Here is a 22,151-nt window from a genome sequence, read left to right as displayed (position 1 = left end):
TCGTTGTTGTAAAAGAGTCAAATTGTAAATTTTTTTATTTATTTTTATTCATATTTTATAACAACAACAACAATAATAGTCTACATAATAGACAATAATAGTCAATAATAATAGACTAATAATGTTACAATACAATTTTAGAGAAAGATACAAAAAGAACCTAATGAAACAAAACACAACAGAAAAGATAAAACCATGTAACAATGAAAATAAATAAATACATATAGAAATAAATAACTGTTTCCTGTGAACACCTAGTGAGTAGCCTACTCTTGTTTAGGTTTTGAAACCTTGTTGAAGTGTTTGTGTGTGATGTGCACAATTTTCAGTATTTTGACTAATACTACCAGTCATTTACAAGCCTAGATAAACTATAACAAAAAAAAAAACAATCAGTCCGTTTTACTTTCAATACTTGAGTACATTTAGTTATACATTACTTGTCATACTTAAGTACAATAAATACTACATACTTTAAAACTTTTACTTGAGTAGCATTTCAATCAGTGACTTGAACTTCTACCAAAGTCATTTTTTAAATGGGTATCTGTACTTTTACTTAAGTGTGATTTTCCGGTACTTTATACAACACTTGTCATCATTCTGTGTACTGTGAGAAATATCACTATCTATTAACAGTCAAAAGCAAAAGCAGCACACTCGTTCAAGCAACAACTGAAAGCACACCGCAACATCCACATGCCATTCTTCACCCAACCTGACACAAGAATCTAATGCATCCCTGACGTGATTTCTATCAGACACTGACACAGTCTTCATGCTGCTGCTCTGCAAACATCCATCTGCACAGACTTTCGACTATGTTCTTCAGGGGAAAGAATCCAAAATTGCTCACTGTGCATGCTGAAGTGCACGCCGCTGGAAGTGATAAGCTCTGACGCCAAGCATCATCTGTTGCACTGACATAAATAAAAACATGTTCTGAGTGAGTTGGCTGGATGAAATATAATAATAAAACACAGCGCACAGAGCGAAACAGGAATGTGTGTGTTTTTGACTTGGATGCCTGGTGGGTACATCCCTATTTCTGTTTTTAGCCCTCCTACAAGACACTGTGTCATTGAAACATCACCAAGGCTAACACTTGACCTAATATGTCTGGATATGCCTGCTTTTTAAACATTTTTAAGCCAAAGTTATGCAGACATCATTAAATATAGTACTGGACATTTCCTGCAGCAGGTGCAGTGGAAAGAAGGCATTTGTGATGAAACCAAGGACTGCAGCGGATGAATGAAGAGCTGCTGACAAAACTGAATGTCGTGACTTCTTTTGAGAGATAGACAGACTTAGAATAAGCAGATTGGCATGATTGTCACTAGATTCTGTGCATTTTCTGTGATCGCACACAGCTCCCATATATGAGGAGGAATAACCTAATAAGGCAATTGAACCTGGCACTGGGTTAGTGGTGGTTTAATCATATATTATATTTACTGTGCAAACGATGTGCGCCAATCAGTGGTGGGCATAGTTCTGCTAATCTGCTAACCGCTAATTATCGAAGCTAATGTTTTCAAATTTGATAACTTTAAAAACCATCATCAGACCAATTATCTTCCGTTTTGGTCCAATAATTTTTAGACCGTCAGCATATTTTTGCAGATGAACAAAATTAAACAGTTACATTTATTAAGTCTAAAATCAGTTGAGTACCTACCTGCTAAACGTTTTGTAATAGATGTGCAGTTCTATCCTCTGTAAACAGAGGAGAGCTGGTTCCAGAAGAAACCACTCTATCCTTTGCAGGCAAAGGAGAACTGGTCACAGAAAAGAAAAATAGCTCATTTCTTTTGACCCCATACTGATATGCCGGCAATATCACCCACATCATCCAGAGGCATATGGTTAAAATTTTAACCAAACTAATTTCGGACAAGTCGTTTAAATTAATGTCACGTCTGAAGTTTTATAAAGTGAAAATAGCAGATATATGTTTTAGTTTTAAAGTAATGCACTAATTTTGAAGGTTTTAAGTGTGGACATGCTGGGTCCATTATGGGTAATCTCAATGTATTCACGACAGTAGAAATGCATTTGAGACGCTCTGATCAGGCTCCACAAGGACATAAGCATTAAACTCTTTGTATATTGTGCCTAAAACTCTCGTGAATATGTTCTCTGGGTTTATAGACATTGTTACTGTGTTTGTTTTATGATAAATGCCAGAAGAAGCCCAGGTTCCTTCTCCATTATTTCCAATTGGAACCATTGCAATCGATTCCTGTTTGCTTTTTAGAGTCCTGCTTATGTCAAACACTGCCTGTCATCTTTGTTCCAGAGTAATATATATATATATATATATATATATTGAATTTCAGACATATATGTCTGAAATTCAGTTTGCGTTTATTAAATTCCACACATCTTAAACGTAGCAGACACGGATTATCTGGAATTTTGTTTTGGCACGTTTTCATGGTCTCTACTGCCATCTACTGGACAGTAGTGTTCATGGCAGTATGAGCATCTGGACACCAGTAGATGGCAGTGCTCTATTTATTTTGACCCCAGTTATATCAGATGGTTGTCAAATCACAACTTGAACTTTTGGCAAATGGCTTTTTTTTTTTTTACAAATAAAAAAAGCTATATTTTACAAAAGCACATTTACATGTAAACACCAACACAACTCACATTAATGTGTTGTTTTTACATAGAATGAATGAGTCAACCAATCAGTGTTAGCGGAGGCTTATTTACCCATAATCCCTTTGACATCTGTCTGTGTTTGTTACAAAACTTCAGAATTAGTGCATTATTTAACATTAAAAGATATGTGTTATATTTTAACTTTGTACAAATGACAGAATTGACATTAATGGAGTTATTCTATCCGTATTAATTTTATTTATAAATCAAAACCATAAGTCAGCACTGCTTCATTTTCCAAGACCTCCGCCTCACAGCGACACTGCTATTGAGTAGAGTTGAGCTTTGCTGCTTCACTGCTTCACTGTTGCAAGCTATGTAGTAAACAGGAGTTTCCAGCAGTGGGCAGGATGCACAAAGACAGAAGTGCTGACTCATTGTTTGGGACTGTAGTCACCTTTAATGCTACCAGAAGTGATATTGGTGTTAAAACTCAAAATCAGCTTGTTAGTAGTTGCAAGTGTACTGGAGACAATACTAAAAGTTATTGGTTAGCTGTCGCTTCTGATACATTTTTGGGTGTTTTATCAGTTTAGCTTTGTAAAAGATAACTTTTCAGTTAGCTGATTATCTGTTATTGAAGCTACCTTTTTGGTTAGCTGTGCCCACCACTGGCACCAATGCATGCTCGAAACATACTATTTGTTTTCCTTCTGTGCAAAAGATGGCAAGAAAATCCAATACAGTGACAATAAAGGCTCTATTCTATGCATGTGTTTAATTCATAACTTAATTTTTTGCACACTCAGATGAACGGGAAGTGAGTTGAAATCCTTGCAATAGCTGCAGCAGCATCACTAAAGTTTGCTGTGATTAGCTGCCACTCCTACTGTGTTACGGAAAGAATGGCGACAACTTAGGCACTATCGAGGGAGCTGATAGTAAACAAGACATCTCGCCTCACCTCGGGACATGGCTAATATATATATATATATATATATATATATATATATATATATATATATATATATATATTAGGATATTGATTGACTTACATCTGAGAAGAAAAAAACATAATCCCTATTTTATTTGGTTTTGAAGTGTAGGTCAACACGGAAATACATAAAATATAGGTTTATAGTCTATAGCTCTATCAAGGTAGTAGGCTAGAGATTGCATGAGAACATAAAAATGTTGTTATAACAAACTCTCCATCATGTTAATATCAAATAATTTACATTAAAATGTGCTGAACATTATGAGCTTTTATGCTAAATCTGCCACCAGAAGATCAAGGACAGTCCAACTTGGTGCTGGTCCCGCTTATGGATAAATTGGGAAAGTTATGATCTGGAAGGATATCCAGTCTGCAAAACCTCTGCCAAAGCATAATTGATGAGTTCATTCCTTTTAGTTGCTGAAATGTTGATTAATTAATAGTAAGTCCCTTCGGCTGCTCCCTTGATTGCACTTGGGGTCGCCACAGCAAATCCAAGGTGGATCTGCATGTTGAATTGGCACAAGTTTTACGCCGGATGCCCTTCCTGACGCAACTCCACATTACATGGAGAAATGTAATATTTATATTTATTATTTATTTAATTTATAATTAATATTTATCAATTACACTAGTCAACACGATTTTTCTTGCATGGAGTTTTCAGCGGATTTTGGGCAATTTGGGGGCGCTGAATCCGAATCTGGTGTTAGCTTTTCCCAATCACATCACATTTTTGAGATATGAAAACATATTTCTCTTATTGAGCACTGAAGCAAAAGCTGCAGTCTTGCACACCTGTTTGCCACCATAAATGATATTACAACTCTTGTTCACATTTCGTGAACCTGGTTTTAAAACTATGCTTTTGAAGCTGATTTTGTGCAGGATTAGTGGCGTCAAACTCATGAGTGAATGAGCAACTTTTCCATAATCCATCAATAAGGAACATACAAATTGTGACATGCTCAACGGCACCGGTTGGACACAAATGCAGGATTCAGGATTGAGCTTAACAGAGTTTGAAGTCAGTCCAAGCGGGGTTCGGTACACAAACAGTCAGTCCAAAAATAGCAACAGTAATGAAACATTAGGCAGAGACAGGATCCAAAAACAGGCAGACAGGTTGAAACATGATTAGCAAAACAAGACAAGGATACTTTGAGGACAAACGCTTGAAAGAGGCACAACACACAACAATCTCACAACTGAAAAAGGAAAATGGTGTGACTTATATAGGAATGATAATGAAGAAATACAAGACAGGTGTGTGAGAAAGGTTCAGGAATAGGGTGTGGCAAGTAGCAATGGAGAAGAGGAGAGACACACCCAACACCAAGCACCCAACACCAGACAAGAGAAGTCCCTCCACCAAAACCCAAGCACAAAAGGTAAGAGACAGACAATAAACAACAACATACCATAAGCCCCACAGGCCCAATCATGACAGACTGCAAAAAAATGCGATGTGACAGAGGACATCTGAGCTCAGATTTGGATTCAGTACCCCCAAAATAACCTTAAATTAGTTGTCAAAGTCCATGCAATATATATATATTTTTTTTTTACCAGTGTTATTTATCAAATATTATCTCATATTGTCTGTGGAATCTAAAAATGCACAAGTAAAGTGCACAACATGATATGAAACGTTTCATGCATATTCTCAATTAACATTAGAAATTAAAAATGTGGATTTTCAATGACACACTAACAACAAAAACAAATTTATACAGCAATGTCATCACAGTCCCAAGCTGGGCGGTCACATCTCCTCCACTCTGCCTTATCTCTGTTCTCTGCTTTAACCTTCAAGTCCCTACTTCATCAGACTGTGAATTCCTCAAATTATACTGGATTCTGGATCTATTGGACTACTATTGGATTAACCATGGAATTGATCAGCTGGTCTCTGAACACTATTGACATCATTTCTTTCTACAAGAAGGTCAGGACCGGGGATCCTACACTGAAAAAAATGCTACTTTGGATCAACTTAAAAAAATTTATGTAATTTGTTACAGCTAATTTTTTTAGTTTCTCACAATGTATATTTAGGATTTTGTAAAGTGATTCCAGCAGATTTAAACTGGAAACCACAATTTTCCATTAGACCAATGTAAATAAGTACTTTGAATGAAGTGCACTGTGTTTCACTTTTTTCAGTGTATCTGCCCAGATGGAACGTATCCTGCGGGCTATGTTCTCGACTCCTGGAATTCCTGGCGTGTTGCATGCTTGGCGCCTGTCTTCGTTGAGGATGTCGAGGATTTACAGTGGTCCCTCGTTTATCGCGGGAGTTGCCCGTGATAGGTGAATTCCGTGAAGTAGTCAGCGTTATTTTTTTTTACAATTATTATAGCTGTTTTAAGGCTGTAAAACCCCTCACTACACACATTTTCTCACTTTTCTCTCCTGTGTAAACACTCTCAAAGTTCAAACCTTAGTAGAAAAATAAGTCCAGTTATTCAAGTGAAACTGTTAAAAAGTGTTTTTCATTGCTCAAACCATAACACTACAGGCTTATCAAGCCTGAAGGTCAAATTGTCCGACTGTTTTTCCTCCTGAGGAATTTATTCGGCCTGGGGATCATTTGGCTGTTTCTTATCTCAACTCACAAAGACAATAAACTGCTTTTCACAGGGCTGAAGCATGCTCCATTCCCTCCCCCCACCCACCTCCTATCCTCCATCAACACTCCCCACTCCGGTGTCTGCTCACGTCACTTCTTTCCCCTTCTGTGGGGGCGGTGCAGTTTTAGCTACAGCCCCCGTTACTCGCCCCCAAGCCGACGGTGGCGCATCTCAGGGTTGCTGTGTGACCTTCACCCACTAGCCTTAATTCGGATAACGGACTTCTTCAAACTTAGTGCACATAAACAATGTCAAATGTGTATGTGCTGTCTTTAATTCTGATGTGTGCCATTATTACAGTAAACAAGTAATAATTGTGGACTAATTGCTGTCTGAGGTAACTGGAGTGTAAACATAATTTCTCCACTGTGAGATCAATAAGTATATCTCATGTACTGCGTGTGATCCCATTATGTTGAGACCCATTTCTTTTTTGTTTGTAAAGTGTTCTAAAGAGGTTTTATGCATTTTATCATCCTTACCTTCACATTCAAATCTTGGTCTAACAGGATGTTCTCCAGCTTCAGGTCTCGGTGCACGACGCCGTTCTGGAAACAGAGCAGATACACGTGAGTCCCCTGCACTGTCTCGCTGATGCTTTCTCTCCGCCTGAAGCCTCTGACATTTACACTAGAAACTCAGCCTGTGGCTCACAAGGTATTTGCCATTTATTGTTTTATAACCATTAGCATTCCAGTCAGGCCTCACGTCACAGATCTCTATCAGAGGACCTTGAGAAAGGCCCTCAGACCATTTAATCACCGTCAGGCATGAGGAAGTGCTTTGTTTGGGTTCATTCATCTGATGAGATGTGATTTGATCCTTTGATGGCATTAAGCACCTGGGAGCCAATGAGGGGCCACAGAGTGTAGACAGTTGTGGATCCCAACAAAGACGAGGAGAAGCCGAGGCTGCAATCACATTTTTCATCGAGTGATTTGCAGACGTTGAGTATAGGCAGAACTTTATACAGGGAGACAGTGCAACTACAGATAACTACGGCCACCCAGGAAGCCGTGCTGCTGTCAGGTTCTCCTACAGGGTCTGGTTAAGGAACCAGAGCAGTCTCCTTTCTTTCCTTAATCACATCCTCTTCTCAACACTTAAGTAGCGGAAATGACCCATGACCTGTGCACAGTATATCATGTACGTCTATGCGATATGTATGCAAGGCAGGACAAAAAGGGAAAGACAACCAAATGATAGACAAATTAATCCTTGATTAGCTATTTTTCTAAAAATTTTCTGAATTGATTTGGAGAAAGAGGTGGTGGTCGTGGTGGTGGGGTGTGACTGACCATTTAAAGATTTTTTCCTGAAGGCTTAATCTCTCTTTGTGACTCACTCAAAAAACAGGGTGTCTCAAAATAAAACTGTAGAAAATCTATGCGCTTTTGTATACTGATATCTGTTAAATGTCATCTTATAGTATATCTCGGGGAATTTTATCTCTGGTGTTCATTTCTAATTTCACCTCAGTTTGTAAGAGTTTTGGCATTCAAAAGATGTGCTCAGTACGTGCACCACTCCTCTGGTTCGGCCAGATCTCCTTCCTTTGATAACACTGTGAACAGTTTTATCAGTTTGAAACTTCTTTATAATCCTGCATATTGTCTTTCTGTCTGGAGCTTTTCTAACTGCAAAATGACACTGATATTGTCATTGGGTTTGTACGATCAACTTGGTCTCAAAGTAAAATTCCACAAGTTTCCCTTTTTGCTCATTTGTAAGCAACATCCTCATTGGATCAGTCTCAAACTAAATCAGAAGAAATTCCTCACATATATCTTGATGTCTGAAAAAAACAAACAAACAAACAAACAACAACAAAAAAAAAAAACAACCACATTTCAGATTAGCCATTGCAGAATTAGAGTGAAATGATTTTGTCACATGTTTTTTAGGAGACCCTGGAAAAAATTGTTGCCAGATTCATCTCTAATAAAACAGTAATTGTTAATAATAATAACAATAATAATAATAATAATAATGACGATGATTATTATTATTAATAATAACCCCTAATCCTAATGCAGTACTGTTAAGATGATTTAAATGGGTCTTATACACAATTTTGGCAAGCTAATAATGGTTACAATGCGTCTTAAATCAGATCTTATCTCCTTTATTTAACCACGTCAGAACCTCATTGAGATTAAAAATCTCTTTTTCAAGAATGACCTGACCAACAAGGCATAAAAAACCAACAAGCATAAAAAAAAAAAAAAAAAAAATCAACATTCAGCCAGCATGGCATATGGGTACAGTTTCTAAAATACCATCATAAAAACATTTAAAAGCAGCCACACTGACTGAGGGAGTTTTCCTATGATGATACCTAAATACTTGTATGATGTGACTATTTCAATTTCAACACCTTGAGTTGTTGAGATCTTAGGAAGATTAGATGATTGTTCTTTGCCATTCGAAAACTACATGCATTTAGATTTCCCTACATTTAACACTAGTTTGAGTTAAGTGGGCCTGAACAACATCAAAGACAGAGTTAAGGTGCTCCAGAGTTTTGATTACTGAGGAGGAGGAAGAACAATAGATGACTGTATCGTTGGTAAGAAGCATTCGATAAATAAAAAAAAAAAAAAAAAAAAAAAAAAGATTGCTTACAAGTGTTGAAAACAACAGTGGTCCCAGAATGGAACCTTTTGACACAGGGACGAAGGCAGAGGAAGACTCAGCAAATTGGACACACTGAGATCTAACTGTGGAAAACCAGCCTATAGCTTGCTCAGAAATGCCAATATTATAAAGTCTTTCTGTCAAGGTGACATGGTCTACCATGTCACCTTGACAGAAAGACACAACATTAAAGTTTATATCTAAACACACACAGACACACAATTCCAGCTCTCTAACAAATGACCTTGTGTGTTGTTGCTTAAATGAAAAGGAGCTGCTGCTGGACACGCCCCTTCTCTGAAAAGGCATGGAGCAGGAAGAAATTAGTCACTGATCAAAGCAATCTCTCTTGAACAGATTAAGTGGGTATGTCACACAGAGAAAGCTTGAGACTATATATGTGCACTTCAGTTACATATGATACGGAAGTCTAAAAAAAGTCCTTTCAGGTCTAAATTCTGCTTATAGCAGGAGGGTTTCTACATCAATAGGTCTAGAACTGTGGAAAGTTAGGAATTTTTAACAGGAAAACCCAAAACATATGCGACTGTTAGATATAGAATCAAAACAATTTTACCAGCGGTGTAAACCTCCGGCTTCAGAAAGTAAAAACCCTCCCATGTATTGCTCCTACCTGTGCATAATTAGCTCATTCATCAGCCTGAAGAGCTGAACTAATTACAATCAGATGGTTTATTAGGAAGATGGAACAAATATGTGGCTGGGCTTTTACTTTCTGAAGCCGGAGTTTTACACCTCTGAAGTTTACACAGTACAAAACCCCTTTAACAAAGCAACAAAGAAGTTGTTTCTTTGGCATGATTTAAAATTAACTTGGTTATAGGAAGGAAGATTATGACATTTTTGTTAAATGTGTTAATGAGCGAGTGTTGTTAAAAAAAAAATTGATAAAAAATAAAAAGATTGCTTACAAGTGTTGAAAACAACATTGGTCCCAGATTTGCATTTTGCACAACACATGCTGAAACGTGGCAGAGGCACTTGTATCACAAAGTAGGTGCTAAATAGATCTGATAATGAATATAAGTGTGAGAATGGATGTATTGGGGAAAACTGCTGTGTGTGTGTGTATAAACCTTGTGGCAGTAGTGCACAGCAGAGGTGATCTGTCTGAAGATGCCTCTGGCTTCTGTCTCTGGGAGTTTCCTCCTCTCCTGGATGTAATCGTACAGCTCTCCCCTGCTGGCGTACTCCATCACGATCACTATTTTGTCCCGGCTTTCAAACACTGCGCACAGCACACACATTGACATTTCAATATACGTATTAATATCTTATATACACACACACACACAAAGGTTTGTATGAGTGTTGATGCCAAATTTCCATTACTGTGCAGCCAAAAAAAAAAAAAAAAAAAGGTCCAGAGTGCTCAGACATTTGTGCATGTAAAGATCTGAAAAAAAAAAAATCTGTTTGAGGGTTTTTTTAATGAATGTGTGTGTAACAGTGGCCAGCAGGAGATGCTGTACAAGTAAGTAAACCTCACTCTCCAATGCCAAAATATCCTCTCACACCTGTTGCTAGAACCCACAGTGGTGAGTTCAAATCCCAGTGCGAGATGAAGTGACGCAGGTTGCATGTGCATTCTGAACCTGCCTTTGAAAGTTACCCTTGATCCAATATAGTGGGAAATTTCACATGTGCCACATAATTAAAAAGGGTTGCCTGCGTATTTGAGTTGGGATGTCAAGCTGTGTACTCCTAAGTTATGTGATCATAATCATCTGTTTGTTGAATAAAATTACCAACAAAAATGAATGAATCAATGAAAAAAATGAAAATATTTCACTCTAATTTGCTGGAAAGATAGGCCAAGCAAGAGCTTATTAAATTTTGATGCAGAGCTGGATCAAAGAGCAAATCTTGACTTTGAATTTTAATACTGATCTCTGATCATGTTTTCTACCATATCAACCTAACGCAGAGCCTCAGCAATGTAATGCAGGATCATATTGCACAACAACATGATTTACACCTATATGCTGCTGCACCTGTCTATTTGCACTACTGTATGAGTATGTTGTATATGTTACATGTGCCATATTTTCAAGAGCATAAGAAAAAAACATATATAATCAATCAATCAATCAACATTTATTTATAAAGGCCTTTACAACAGCCAGACGGTGTCCAAAGTGCTTTACAGTAAAAATCAAAGATTCACAAAAGTAAAGCAAACATACAATACAGTTAAAACAGCACATCAAAACAAAACATGTCACAGCACCACTAAGCCAGTTTAAATAAATAAGTCTTGAGCTTTGATTTAAAAAGTGCTGGGTTAGAATCTGGAGGTAACTTGATCCACAGTCTGGGGCCAACTACCGCAAAAGCATGATCACCCCAGAGTTTGTATTTTGACCTCGGAGTGTCTACGTAAAGCTGACCAGATGCACATAATGTCCTACTGTAAGTGCGGAGAGTAAAAATTTCAGACAGGCAGGAAGGTCCAAGGCCACTGATAGCCTTAAAAACAAACATTAAAATCTTAAAATCAATTCTAAAACAAACTGGAATCCACTGGAATGAATAGAGTACAGGCATAATATGCTCACGTCTGAAAGTGTTCGTTAAAGCAGCATTTTGAACAAGTTGGAGGTGTGGAAGAGAAGACTGGTTAACACCAGCATAAAGTGCATCAGAGTAATCCAGCCTGGAGCTGATGAAAGCATAAATGGCCATCTCAAGATTGCATCTGTTGAGAAAGGGCTTTACTTTAGCCAAAAGACGTAGCTTGAAAAAAGTTTAACTGTTGATCGAACCTCAAACAGCTGTCAAATACCAATCCCAAATTCTTGACAGCTGGTTTTAAATAATTTGCCAGAACACCAAAGTCTGACGGTACAGCATTCAGCATACCAGAACGTCCAAACACAATGGTCTCTGTTTTACCATCATTCAGGTAAAGGACATTATGGGACTGCCACTGCGTTACATCATGAATACAAATAAATAATGACAACGAAGCATCACTTCCATTAGTCTTCATAGGCAGATACATTTGCAGATGATCTGCAAAGCAATGAAAGGACAGGTTGTGCGTTTATAACTGACACCAATGGCAAAATATACAATGAAAATAGAATAGGGCCCAGTACAGAACCCTGTGGCACTCCACAACACAGCAATTGATGAGGAAAGGTCACCAATCACAATAGAAAAACTCCTTTCAGCTAAATATGATTTAATCCATTTAAATGCAGTACCTTGAATGCCAATGCAATGTTCTAACTGGGAGACAAGTACTGTGAGATCCAACAGAACCAGCACAGCAGGATTCCCTGCATCCACAGACAGAGTGATGCCATTGTGTACTTGTAAAAATGGAGACTCAGTGCTGTGTCGTGATCTAAATCCAGATTGGAATTTTTCAAGGATGTGATTGTCTTCTAAAAATGACCGTAACTGCATAAAAACGACCTTTTCTTTCTTAAATCGGATAAAACTGACGAGTCAAGGTGAAGTTTTTTGTAGAAGAGGTCGAACCACAGCATGTTTAAAAGCAGCTGGAACAGACCCTGAATGAAGAGAAGAGTTGATAAAAGTTGGGGGGGGGTTAGACCTTACCCTTGTGAAGTGCCTTAGGGTGACTTTTGTTGTGCTTTGGTGCTACAGTATATAAAATGAACTGAAACTGAGTTGAATTGAGCCACTAAACCACTGTGGCACCCAACAGTAAAGTAGATCTATCTATTTATGTCGCTGCAGAACACAGCATACACATTACGGTGTGCATGTCTGTCTGCTCTGTGAACTATGGCAAAGGAGGAGGACATGAACTGTGCAACAAGCTGTGGTCTCATCTGTGTTCTGCAAATGGAAAGAGAAAAATTATATGCCACTATGTTTCAAGATATAGGTCAATGGAAATGCTACTGCGTGCGCACCAGATCCAATTTGTTCACACAATTTGATTAATTAGTTCCCACATTTGATTAGTTCATGCACTGTGCCAATTTCGTGTGCACAGAATTGAGAATGATAGATGTTACGATTGTCTGTTATGTAGATGTTACAACCACAGAAATACATTGACCACAGAACACATTTTTTTTGTTCAGAAAGTTATGAGCATGCCAAAATTATTTATGTCAAGCGCACAAATAAATCAAACTGTGGGAATGAATTATACGAGGTCTGTTAGAAAAGTATCCGACCTTTTTATTTTTTGCAAAAACCTGATGGATTTGAATCACGTGTGCTTGCATGAGCCAACCTTGAACCTTCGTGCGCATGCGTGAGTTTTTTCACGCCTGTCGATTGCGTCATTTGCTTGTAAGCAGCCTTTGTGTGAAGATGGGTGGAGTCTCTCTGGCCGACCGGAGCGTGGCTCGCTCTCCACCGTTGTGCGGACGTCACCGAAAGCTGTCTGAATAATCCGAACGGTTTCCACCTGGCTGTCGCCCAGTTTCTTGCAAAATTTGATGCAGTCGTGCTGCTCCAGTCGTTCTGCCATTTCCTTGCAAAGAAAAAATGACGAGAGACTACACATTGAAATCAATCTCATCAATTTACATAACCATAAGTGTTTTGTTTGGACCCGGAAACAGATTTATCATGTGATGCGTTACGTCAGAGCTTAACAGTCCCATATGGCTGTCATCATTTTTACACTCATTCATTCGTCTATTCATTTATTAATTTAATTAATCGTTCAGTAACCATGTGTGCTCTGTGGATTCAGGCAATCATTCTGTTTCTTTGCTCATTTATTCAAATTTTTCCTTTCTGTATGTGTAATTATCTCCCAGAACCTATGTTACACCCCTGTGAAGCCTGGATGATTTTACATTTGAGTCTTTAACCAAAAATCAACAGCATGCAAAGATCAATGTGCAGTTAACATGGCAACATTCTGACCTTACAGCATACTACAGCAAACCTACATAACAGCTCTGTTCAAACATATCGTGATATTCACAGAAAGAACATTATTAATCACTCCGTGTTTGACATAGTGGGTCTACTTTCTCAATGTGTTTGTGTATAAATACTTTATGGGACTTTCCATTTTCCTGCATCATTATCTCAGAAGAAATGGAGAGAAGCTCTACAATTCTGGCAACAAACCAAATCCAAGCCAATTAAAAAAAAAGTTGTATACACTTAGAATACCTCAGAAAGTTACTTTCCAAAGTATTATCTCTCAAATGATCTCTGCGTTGAAGCTGCCAACTTAAAAGTAATTTTTTTCATGTTCTTCCTGCCAATACGATCATTGTTATGAAGGCTTAAACTGTGAAGGATAAATGATGGAACTTTTATGACATAAAAATACAGACGTGACTTTTACGTTAAAGCTATATGTGGTCATTTCAAACATGAAACCATGGACTTAAACTGTTGGTGGATAGACAACAAAGTGCATATTGTCAATATTCACGGGTTCTCCGAGGAGCTGCAATAACATGACTAATGTGATGGAAGAGTGTGGCCTCAAATTCAGTTTTCATATTTCTTATCTATTGAATAAAATCACTGGTGATGAATTAAATCTGCATGAGGTGTCCCTTTGTATCATTTTTCTGAATATTGTATTCTACAAACAATAATAGTACAACATGTTTTGCCCAGATTTACATCACGATAAAAGCAATTTAAAACAATGATGGACACTAATTAATGTAGGGCTGGACCCAAATATTTGACTCCTGGGACAGTCACTCGTTTTTAATTTTGAAAGTCCGATATTCGCTTTAAAAAATTACAAAGTATAGGCTATCAGTAAAAAAGCTAGTGCATTTAGTCAGCCTGCTCTATTTATACAATATATTTTTTTTGTTAAAAATGTGGGACAAATAGCTCTAATCTCATCTGCCTGAAATCTCTCATTCATAGCAGCGAGGTGACGTCACGCTTCAGGCCAAAGGAAGGAAAGAAAAAAACCTCATCTGTTTGGAATTACTACAAACTGATTGAAGGTAACACAAAGGCAGTGTGCCAGATACACAGTTTGAAACAACTGAATTATGGCAGAACCTCGAGTTTGAAGCATCACCTGAAAGCTGTAAGTAGAAGGTTTTTGTTTGACTTTGTACAGCCTCATCATGGCATCTGTTGTCCAGATGCCATGATGAGGCTGTTTTTAGCCACAGTTAAAGCATTAATGTTGCAGGTGATAAAATGTGCACTTATTTTGCTTAGCAAATAGTTGTATTCGATCCAAACAGTGAAATAAATTACACATACAATACTTCTGAAAGTTATTCATAAGAAGTTATGAATAACTTGGCTGGAACGCAGCATTATCAGTTGACAGTATGTGATATTTTCAGACTGAAAATATCACATACTTTCACAAATTTTCACCGGCAGGAACTGGGAGACTATAAGGGAAGGATGAATGCATCAGTGTACAGAGACCCTAAGCACACAGCCAACAGAGCCAACAAGCAGACATCTTCAGGACAACTCTGTGAATGTCCTTGAGTGGTCCAGCCAGAGCAGAGAACTGAATTCGATTGAACATCTCTGGAGAGATCTGAAAATGGCTGTGCATCGATGCTCCTCATCCAACCTGATGGAGCTTGAGAGATAGGTGCACCAAGCTTGTGACATCATACTGTATTCAAGAAGACTCAAGGCTGTAATTTCTGCCAAAGGTGCATCTACAAAGTATTGAGCAACGGGTGCGAATATACGTAGGTACATGTGATTTTTATTTAGTTTTTTAGTTTAAAAAAAATCATGTTTTCATTATGGGGTGTTGTGAGTAGAATTTTGAGTGAAAAAAATTTACTCTATTTTGGAATAAAGCTGTAACATAATAAAATGTGGAAAAAGTGAAGCGGGTTGAATACTTTCTGGATGCACTGTAAGCTGCCATGCTATGCTATACTATGCTACACTATGCTAACAGAACACTGCTGGACTTCTGCATTTGCTCGTACTGTGAGTGACACTGCCAGTGGTGGGCACAGTTCCGATAACCCATAATTATCGAAGATAATGTTTTCATTATCGGATTATCTTTTTAGATAACTTTAAAAACCATTATCAGACTAATTCTCTTGCGATAAATTTTTGTCCGATAATTTTTAGACTGATAATGTGGTAAATAAAGCTGAACAGCTACAAATATTTATAAAACTTAAAATCAGTTGAGCACCTACCTGTTAAATGTTTCGTAGCTGATGTTTAGTTGTACCCTCTGCAAAACAGAGAAGAGCTGCTTTAAGAAGAAACCGCTCTATCCTCCTCAGACAAAAGAGAACTGGTCCCCCCCTCCAAAAAACTAATTTCTTTTAACCCCATACTGATACGTGGGCAATATCATCCAAGTTATCCAGAGGCATACATTTTTAACTTATGGTTCAACTTTTAACCAAACTAATTTCGGACAAGTTATTTAAATTAATGTCATGTCTGAAGTTTTATAAAGTGAAAATATCAGATATATGTTTTAGTTTTAAAGTAATACGCTAATTTTTAAGGTTTTAGTGTGGATATATGCTGTGCCCAGCAGTGCATTATGGGAAGGATAGGGTAATCTCAGTACGTTCATGACATGAGAAATGCATTTGAAACACTCTGATCAGGCTCTACGGACAACAGCATTAAACTCTAGTGCCTAAAACTCTCGTGACTATATTCTCTGGGTTTATAGACGTTGTTATTGTGTCTGCATTTATTAAATTCCATGCATCTTAAATGTAGCAGACACGGATTATCTGGAATTTTGTTTTGGCAAGTTTTCAAGGTCTCTACTGCCATCTACTGGCCAGTAGTGTTCATTTGCCCTATTGACATACCCCATAATCCCTTGCATGCCAGAGATTCGCTGCAGTCAAACAACATATAATCAACACGATGACAGTTGTAAATTAATATTATACTACAAAAATGTATTTTTTATGCTTTTCATCACGTTAATAAGAGACTGCATGCATGATACCCTGAAAACTTGCTAAAACAATTATAACAAATAATCCGTGTCTGCTACGTTTAATCTGTGCGGAATTTAATAAACGCAAACCAAATTTCAGACATATTATATATATTAGTCTCGAACAAAGAGGACAAAAAGTGTTGTAAAGAACAATAATCAAGACGTTAAAGAGCAAACTTCACTTTCCCCCAAAATGACATGATCAGGAAACGATTGTAGTTCACAGCAGCTCCCATTGAAAATAACGGAGAGACAGCCTGTGATTCTCACATGTTTACATAAAATAAACACAATAGCAATGTCTAAAAACCCAGAGAATATATTCACGAGAGTTTTAGGCACAATATAAAAATAGTTTTATGTTGCGATGTTAATGGTGTTGTCTGTGTGCAGCAGTTAAAGTGCAGCGTGATCAGAGCGTCTCAGTGCAGTTCTCAATGTTACTGAGATCTCGCAGCTCGGCGACCTCTCCGAGGTTTGCAGGATTTGAAACGTCAATAGGGTGAATAGCCAACATTTATGTGTCAAGACAATATTGAGTGCACATTTTACAATATAATAAAACGTGTGCACAATATAATAAAATGTGCGCACATCATAAAACGTGCGCACAATATCATAAAAGGTGCGCACAATATATAAAATGAGCGCACAATATAATAAAATGTGTGCACATTCTCTCCACATGCAAAATATTTTGCAATGACACTTCCAGGGCTCCGTAAAAATGCCTGTTTTTACAAATAAAAAATGGAATATTTTACAATCAATCAATCAATCAACTTGTTTCTTATATAGCGCCAAATCACAACAAACAGTTGCCCCAAGGCGCTCCACATTGCAAGGCAAGGCCATACAATAATTATGAAAAACCCCAACGGTCAAAACGACCCCCTATGAGCAAGCACTTGGCCACAGTGGGAAGGAAAAACTCCCTTTTAACAGGAAGAAACCTCCAGCAGAACCAGGCTCAGGGAGGGGCAGTCTTCTGCTGAGACTGGTTGGGGCTGAGGGAAAGAACCAGGAAAAAGAGATCGATCACTAATGATTAAATGCAGAGTGATGCATACGGAGCAAAAAGAGAAAGAAACAGTGCATCATGGGAACCCCCCCACAGTCTACGTCTAAAGCAACATAACCAAGGGATGGTCCAGGGTCACCCGATCCAGCCCTAACTATAAGCCTTAGCGAAAAGGAAAGTTTTAAGCTTAATCTTAAAAGTAGAGAGGGTATCTGTCTCCCTGATCTGAATTGGGAGCTGGTTCCACAGGAGAGGAGCCTGAAAGCTGAAGGCTCTGCCTCCCATTCTACTCTTACAAACCCTAGGAACTATAAGTAAGCCCGCAGTCTGAGAGCGAAGCGCTCTAATGGGGTAATATGGTACTACGAGGTCCCTAAGATAAGATGGGACCTGATTATTCAAAACCTTATAAGTAAGAAGAAGAATTTTAAATTCTATTCTAGCATTAACAGGAAGCCAATGAAGGGAGGCCAACACGGGTGAGATATGCTCTCTCCTGCTAGTCCCCGTCAGTACTCTAGCTGCAGCATTCTGAACCAACTGAAGGCTTTTTAGGGAACTTTTAGGACAACCTGATAATAATGAATTACAATAGTCCAGCCTAGAGGAAATAAATGCATGAATTAGTTTTTCAGCATCACTCTGAGACAAGACCTTTCTGATTTTAGAGATATTGCGTAAATGCAAAAAGGCAGTCCTACATATTTGTTTAATATGCGCTTTGAATGACATATCCTGATCAAAAATAACTCCAAGATTTCTCACAGTATTACCAGAGATCAGGGAAATGCCATCCAGAGTAACGATCTACAAAAGCACATTTATCTGTAAACACCAACACACGTCACATTAGCGTGTTGGTTTACATAATGAATGACTGAACCAATGTTGGGAAAGTGTCAGTACACGGACCCACAACAGGGGACACAAATGAACGGACAATGGAGAAAGTCAAATAACAAGGCTTTACTGTTGTGAACGTGCACAACGAATACAACCAATCACGAAATGGACAACAGTCAATTCACAAAAGTGTCGTGTGGGCAGGCTCGAAGATAGGAGACGCCTCTCCAAGGTAAGACCCGAACCACACGGCTTCCTCCGCCACAGGACCCCGGAAATACTGGAGCCGCCAAGTCCCGAACTCCCAGGTGGCCACTGCCTCCGCGTGTCGGACCTGGTACTGCTGGCGAGGAACAAAGAACAGTTAGATGGGGGCGCGTTTGCACCCAAGACTCCGAACAGCAGGGAAGTTACCTCCACCTCTCGTTGGAACAGTAATCCACAAGCTATACACTAATCCAAAAGGATACACTCCGTCAGCTTTGATACGTTACCTCGTAGGTAGAAACGATATCTCGGCAATGAGGTGGAGGTGCCGTCCTGCTGATATACCCCACAGATGATTGCCATCAGCTGTCTCAGGTGATGGGTGACAGCTGTCACCGTAGCTGCTCACGTGAGGCGGCGGCGCCCTCTGGTGCCTGGAGCCCGCACTCCAGGCAGGGCGCCCTCTGGTGGTGGTGGGCCAGCAGTACCTCCTCTTCAGCGGCCCACACAACAACCAATCAGTGTTTAGCAGAGGCACATTTTAACGAGAATCCTTTACGATCTGTCTGTGTTTGTTTGAAAACCTCAGAATTAGTGCATTATTCAACATTAAAAGATATACGTATGTTATATTTTAACTTTGTGCAAATGACAGAATTGACATTAATGGAGTTATTCTATTGGTACTAATGTTATTTATAAATCAAAACCATAAGTCAGCACTTCTTTATTTTCCAAGACCTCCGCCTGACCGGAGCATTGTGATTGGGTAGACAGCTGGGCTTTGTGGCTGTGCTCAGCTTGCGTTTGTGCTAGAAGCCATGTAGTAAACAAGAGCTTCCAGCAGGGGGTAAGATATTCAAAGACAGAAGTGTGGGCTCATTGTTTGGGTCTGTTGTCGCTTTTGATGCTACCAGAAGCGATCGTGGTGTTAAAACTCAAATTCAGTTTATTAGTAGTTGCAAATGTACCAGAGACACTACTGGAAGTTATCGGTTATCTGTAACTTCTGATACATTTTTGGGTGGTTTATTGTTTTATCTGTATCAAAGATAACTTTTCAGTTATCTGATTATCTGTTATCGAAGTTAATTTTTTGGTTATCTGTGCCCACCACTGGACACTGCCCCCACTGGCAACATAGAATAGTAAACACGAGCGGCCATCCATCCATTATTAAATGTTGGTAGATAAAAAATGCCGACCTGAGGCAGCATAGAAGTAAAAATTGGCCTTAGGAGTTGTAGACCCATATATGTGCTTACCCTCATGAAAGCGTATGATGTTGGCGTGCCTGAGGGATGACGTGATTTCAATCTCCCGCTGGATGTGAATTCTGTCCAAATCAGCGATTACGCGCTCCTTGCGGATTGACTTGATGGCCACCTGAGAAAAAGAAACACCAGTAACTCAAGATGTACTAATGTTTTTAGACTTTATAAGCAGTATAACGCAAAAGAAAAAAAAAAAGTGGAGACCTTTTGATCTACAACATGTACAGTGCATCCGGAAAGTATTCACAACGCTTCACTTTTACCACATTTTCTTATGTTACAGCCTTATTCCAAAATGGAGGAGAGTAGTTTTTTTCCCCTCAAAATTCTACTCACAACACCCCATAATGACAACATGAAAAAGATTTTTTTTAATTTTTGCAAATTTATTAAAGATAAAAAACTAAGAAATCAAATATACATACACATTCACACCCTTTGCTCAGTACTTGATGCACCTTTGGAAACAATTACAGCCTCAAGTTTTCTAGAATCTGATGCCACAAGCTTGGCACACCTATCTTTGGGCAGTTTGCCAATTCCTCTTTGCAGCATCTTTCAAGCTCCATCAGGTTTGATGGGGAGTGTTGGTGCACAGCCTTTTTCAGATCTTCCAGAGATGTTCAACTGGATTCAGGTCTGGCCTCTGGCTGGGCCACTCAAAGAGATTCACAGCATTGATCTGAAGCCACTCCTTTGATATCTTGGCTGTGTGCTTAGGGTCATTGTCCTGTTGAAAGATGAACCGTCCCCCAGAGAATTTTGTTTCTCATGGTCTTAGAGTCTTTCAGGTGCCTTTTGGCAAACTCCAGGCAGGCTGCCATGTGCCTTTTACTAAGGAGTGCGGTCCGTCTGGCCACCTAACCATACAGGCCTGATAGGTGGACTGTTGTACAGATTGTTGTCCTTCTAGAAGGTTTTCCTCTCTCCACAGAGGAATGCTGGAGCTCTGATAGAGTCCTGGTGGCTCGAAATTTCTTCCATTTATAGATGATGGAGGCCACTGTGGTCATTGGGACCTTCAAAGCAGCAGAATTGTTTCTGTACCCTTCCCCTGTTTTGTGCCTCAAGACAGTTCTGTCTCATAGGTCTACAGACAATTCCTTTGACTTCATTCTTGGTTTGTCGACTATGGGACCTTGTATATGGACAGGTGTGTGTCTTTCCAAATCATGTCCAATCAACTGAATTTACCCCAGGTGGACTCCAGTTAAGCCGTAGAAACATCTCAAGGATGATCAGTGGAAACAGGATGCACCTGAGGTCAATTTTGAGTTTCATGGCAAAGACTGTCAATACTTACTGTATGTACATGTGACATCTTGGGTTTTTTTATTTTCACTAAATTTGCAAACATTTCAAAAAACTTTTTTCATGTTGTCATTATGGGGTCTTGTAAGTAGAATTTTGAGGGGAAAAAAATAATTTATTCTGTTTTGGAACAAGACTGTAACATTACAAAATATGGAAAAAGTGTAGTCCTGGTCAACATTATTGGTTTTTAAAGACAGACTTCAAAATATGTTCATAAATAACTAAAAGTTAACCAATTTGTATCAATCATAATATTTAATTATTCAGATTCAGTGATTTGGAAATATTTGTGGATCCATCTCCTGGCTGTAAAAGTTATATTTTACTGTAAATGCATCAAAAGATGACAATAAGTATGTCAAGCATGTGTTTTATGTTTGTAATTCTTTGTAATTCTTTTCCCTCTATTGGGAATACGTTTTTGTTGCTCAAACAACTGAACATTTTATTAAATATTCTAATTATACAAAACTATTTAATCTGCATTTACTGGATGAAGGTGAACCACAGAATTTCCCTTAAAGGCTTCATTTCATCACAGGCCAAGGTCTTTGGGAATAAAGGTCAAAATTGAGATTTTCACTCTGATCTCCACCAAATGTGACACACATCTGTAGGTGGGTTCTGGAAGTGCGTGAATTCGATCAAATTTTCCAAAGGACGATCGATGAGGTCAAGGTTGTTGGGGTCAAAGGTCAAA

General features: G+C 38.6%; 1 protein-coding gene across 1 annotated transcript in view; it reads right to left on the bottom strand.

The window, feature by feature from the left end:
• LOC117512486 (NUAK family SNF1-like kinase 1) overlaps positions 1-22,151 on the bottom strand; it is a 60,207-nt gene that overhangs the window by 15,711 nt on the left and 22,345 nt on the right. The window contains exons 2-4 of the mRNA XM_034172575.1: positions 20,129-20,249; positions 9,978-10,129; positions 6,726-6,791 (exon numbers count right to left, since the gene is read on the bottom strand). Coding sequence (XP_034028466.1) covers positions 6,726-6,791; positions 9,978-10,129; positions 20,129-20,249 — 339 coding nt within the window. The remainder of the gene's footprint in view (positions 1-6,725; positions 6,792-9,977; positions 10,130-20,128; positions 20,250-22,151) is intronic.

The sequence above is a fragment of the Thalassophryne amazonica genome, chromosome 6 (assembly GCF_902500255.1).
Source record: "Thalassophryne amazonica chromosome 6, fThaAma1.1, whole genome shotgun sequence".
In the NCBI taxonomy this organism is placed as follows: domain Eukaryota; kingdom Metazoa; phylum Chordata; class Actinopteri; order Batrachoidiformes; family Batrachoididae; genus Thalassophryne; species Thalassophryne amazonica.
This window is presented reverse-complemented; position numbering and strand designations above follow the sequence as displayed.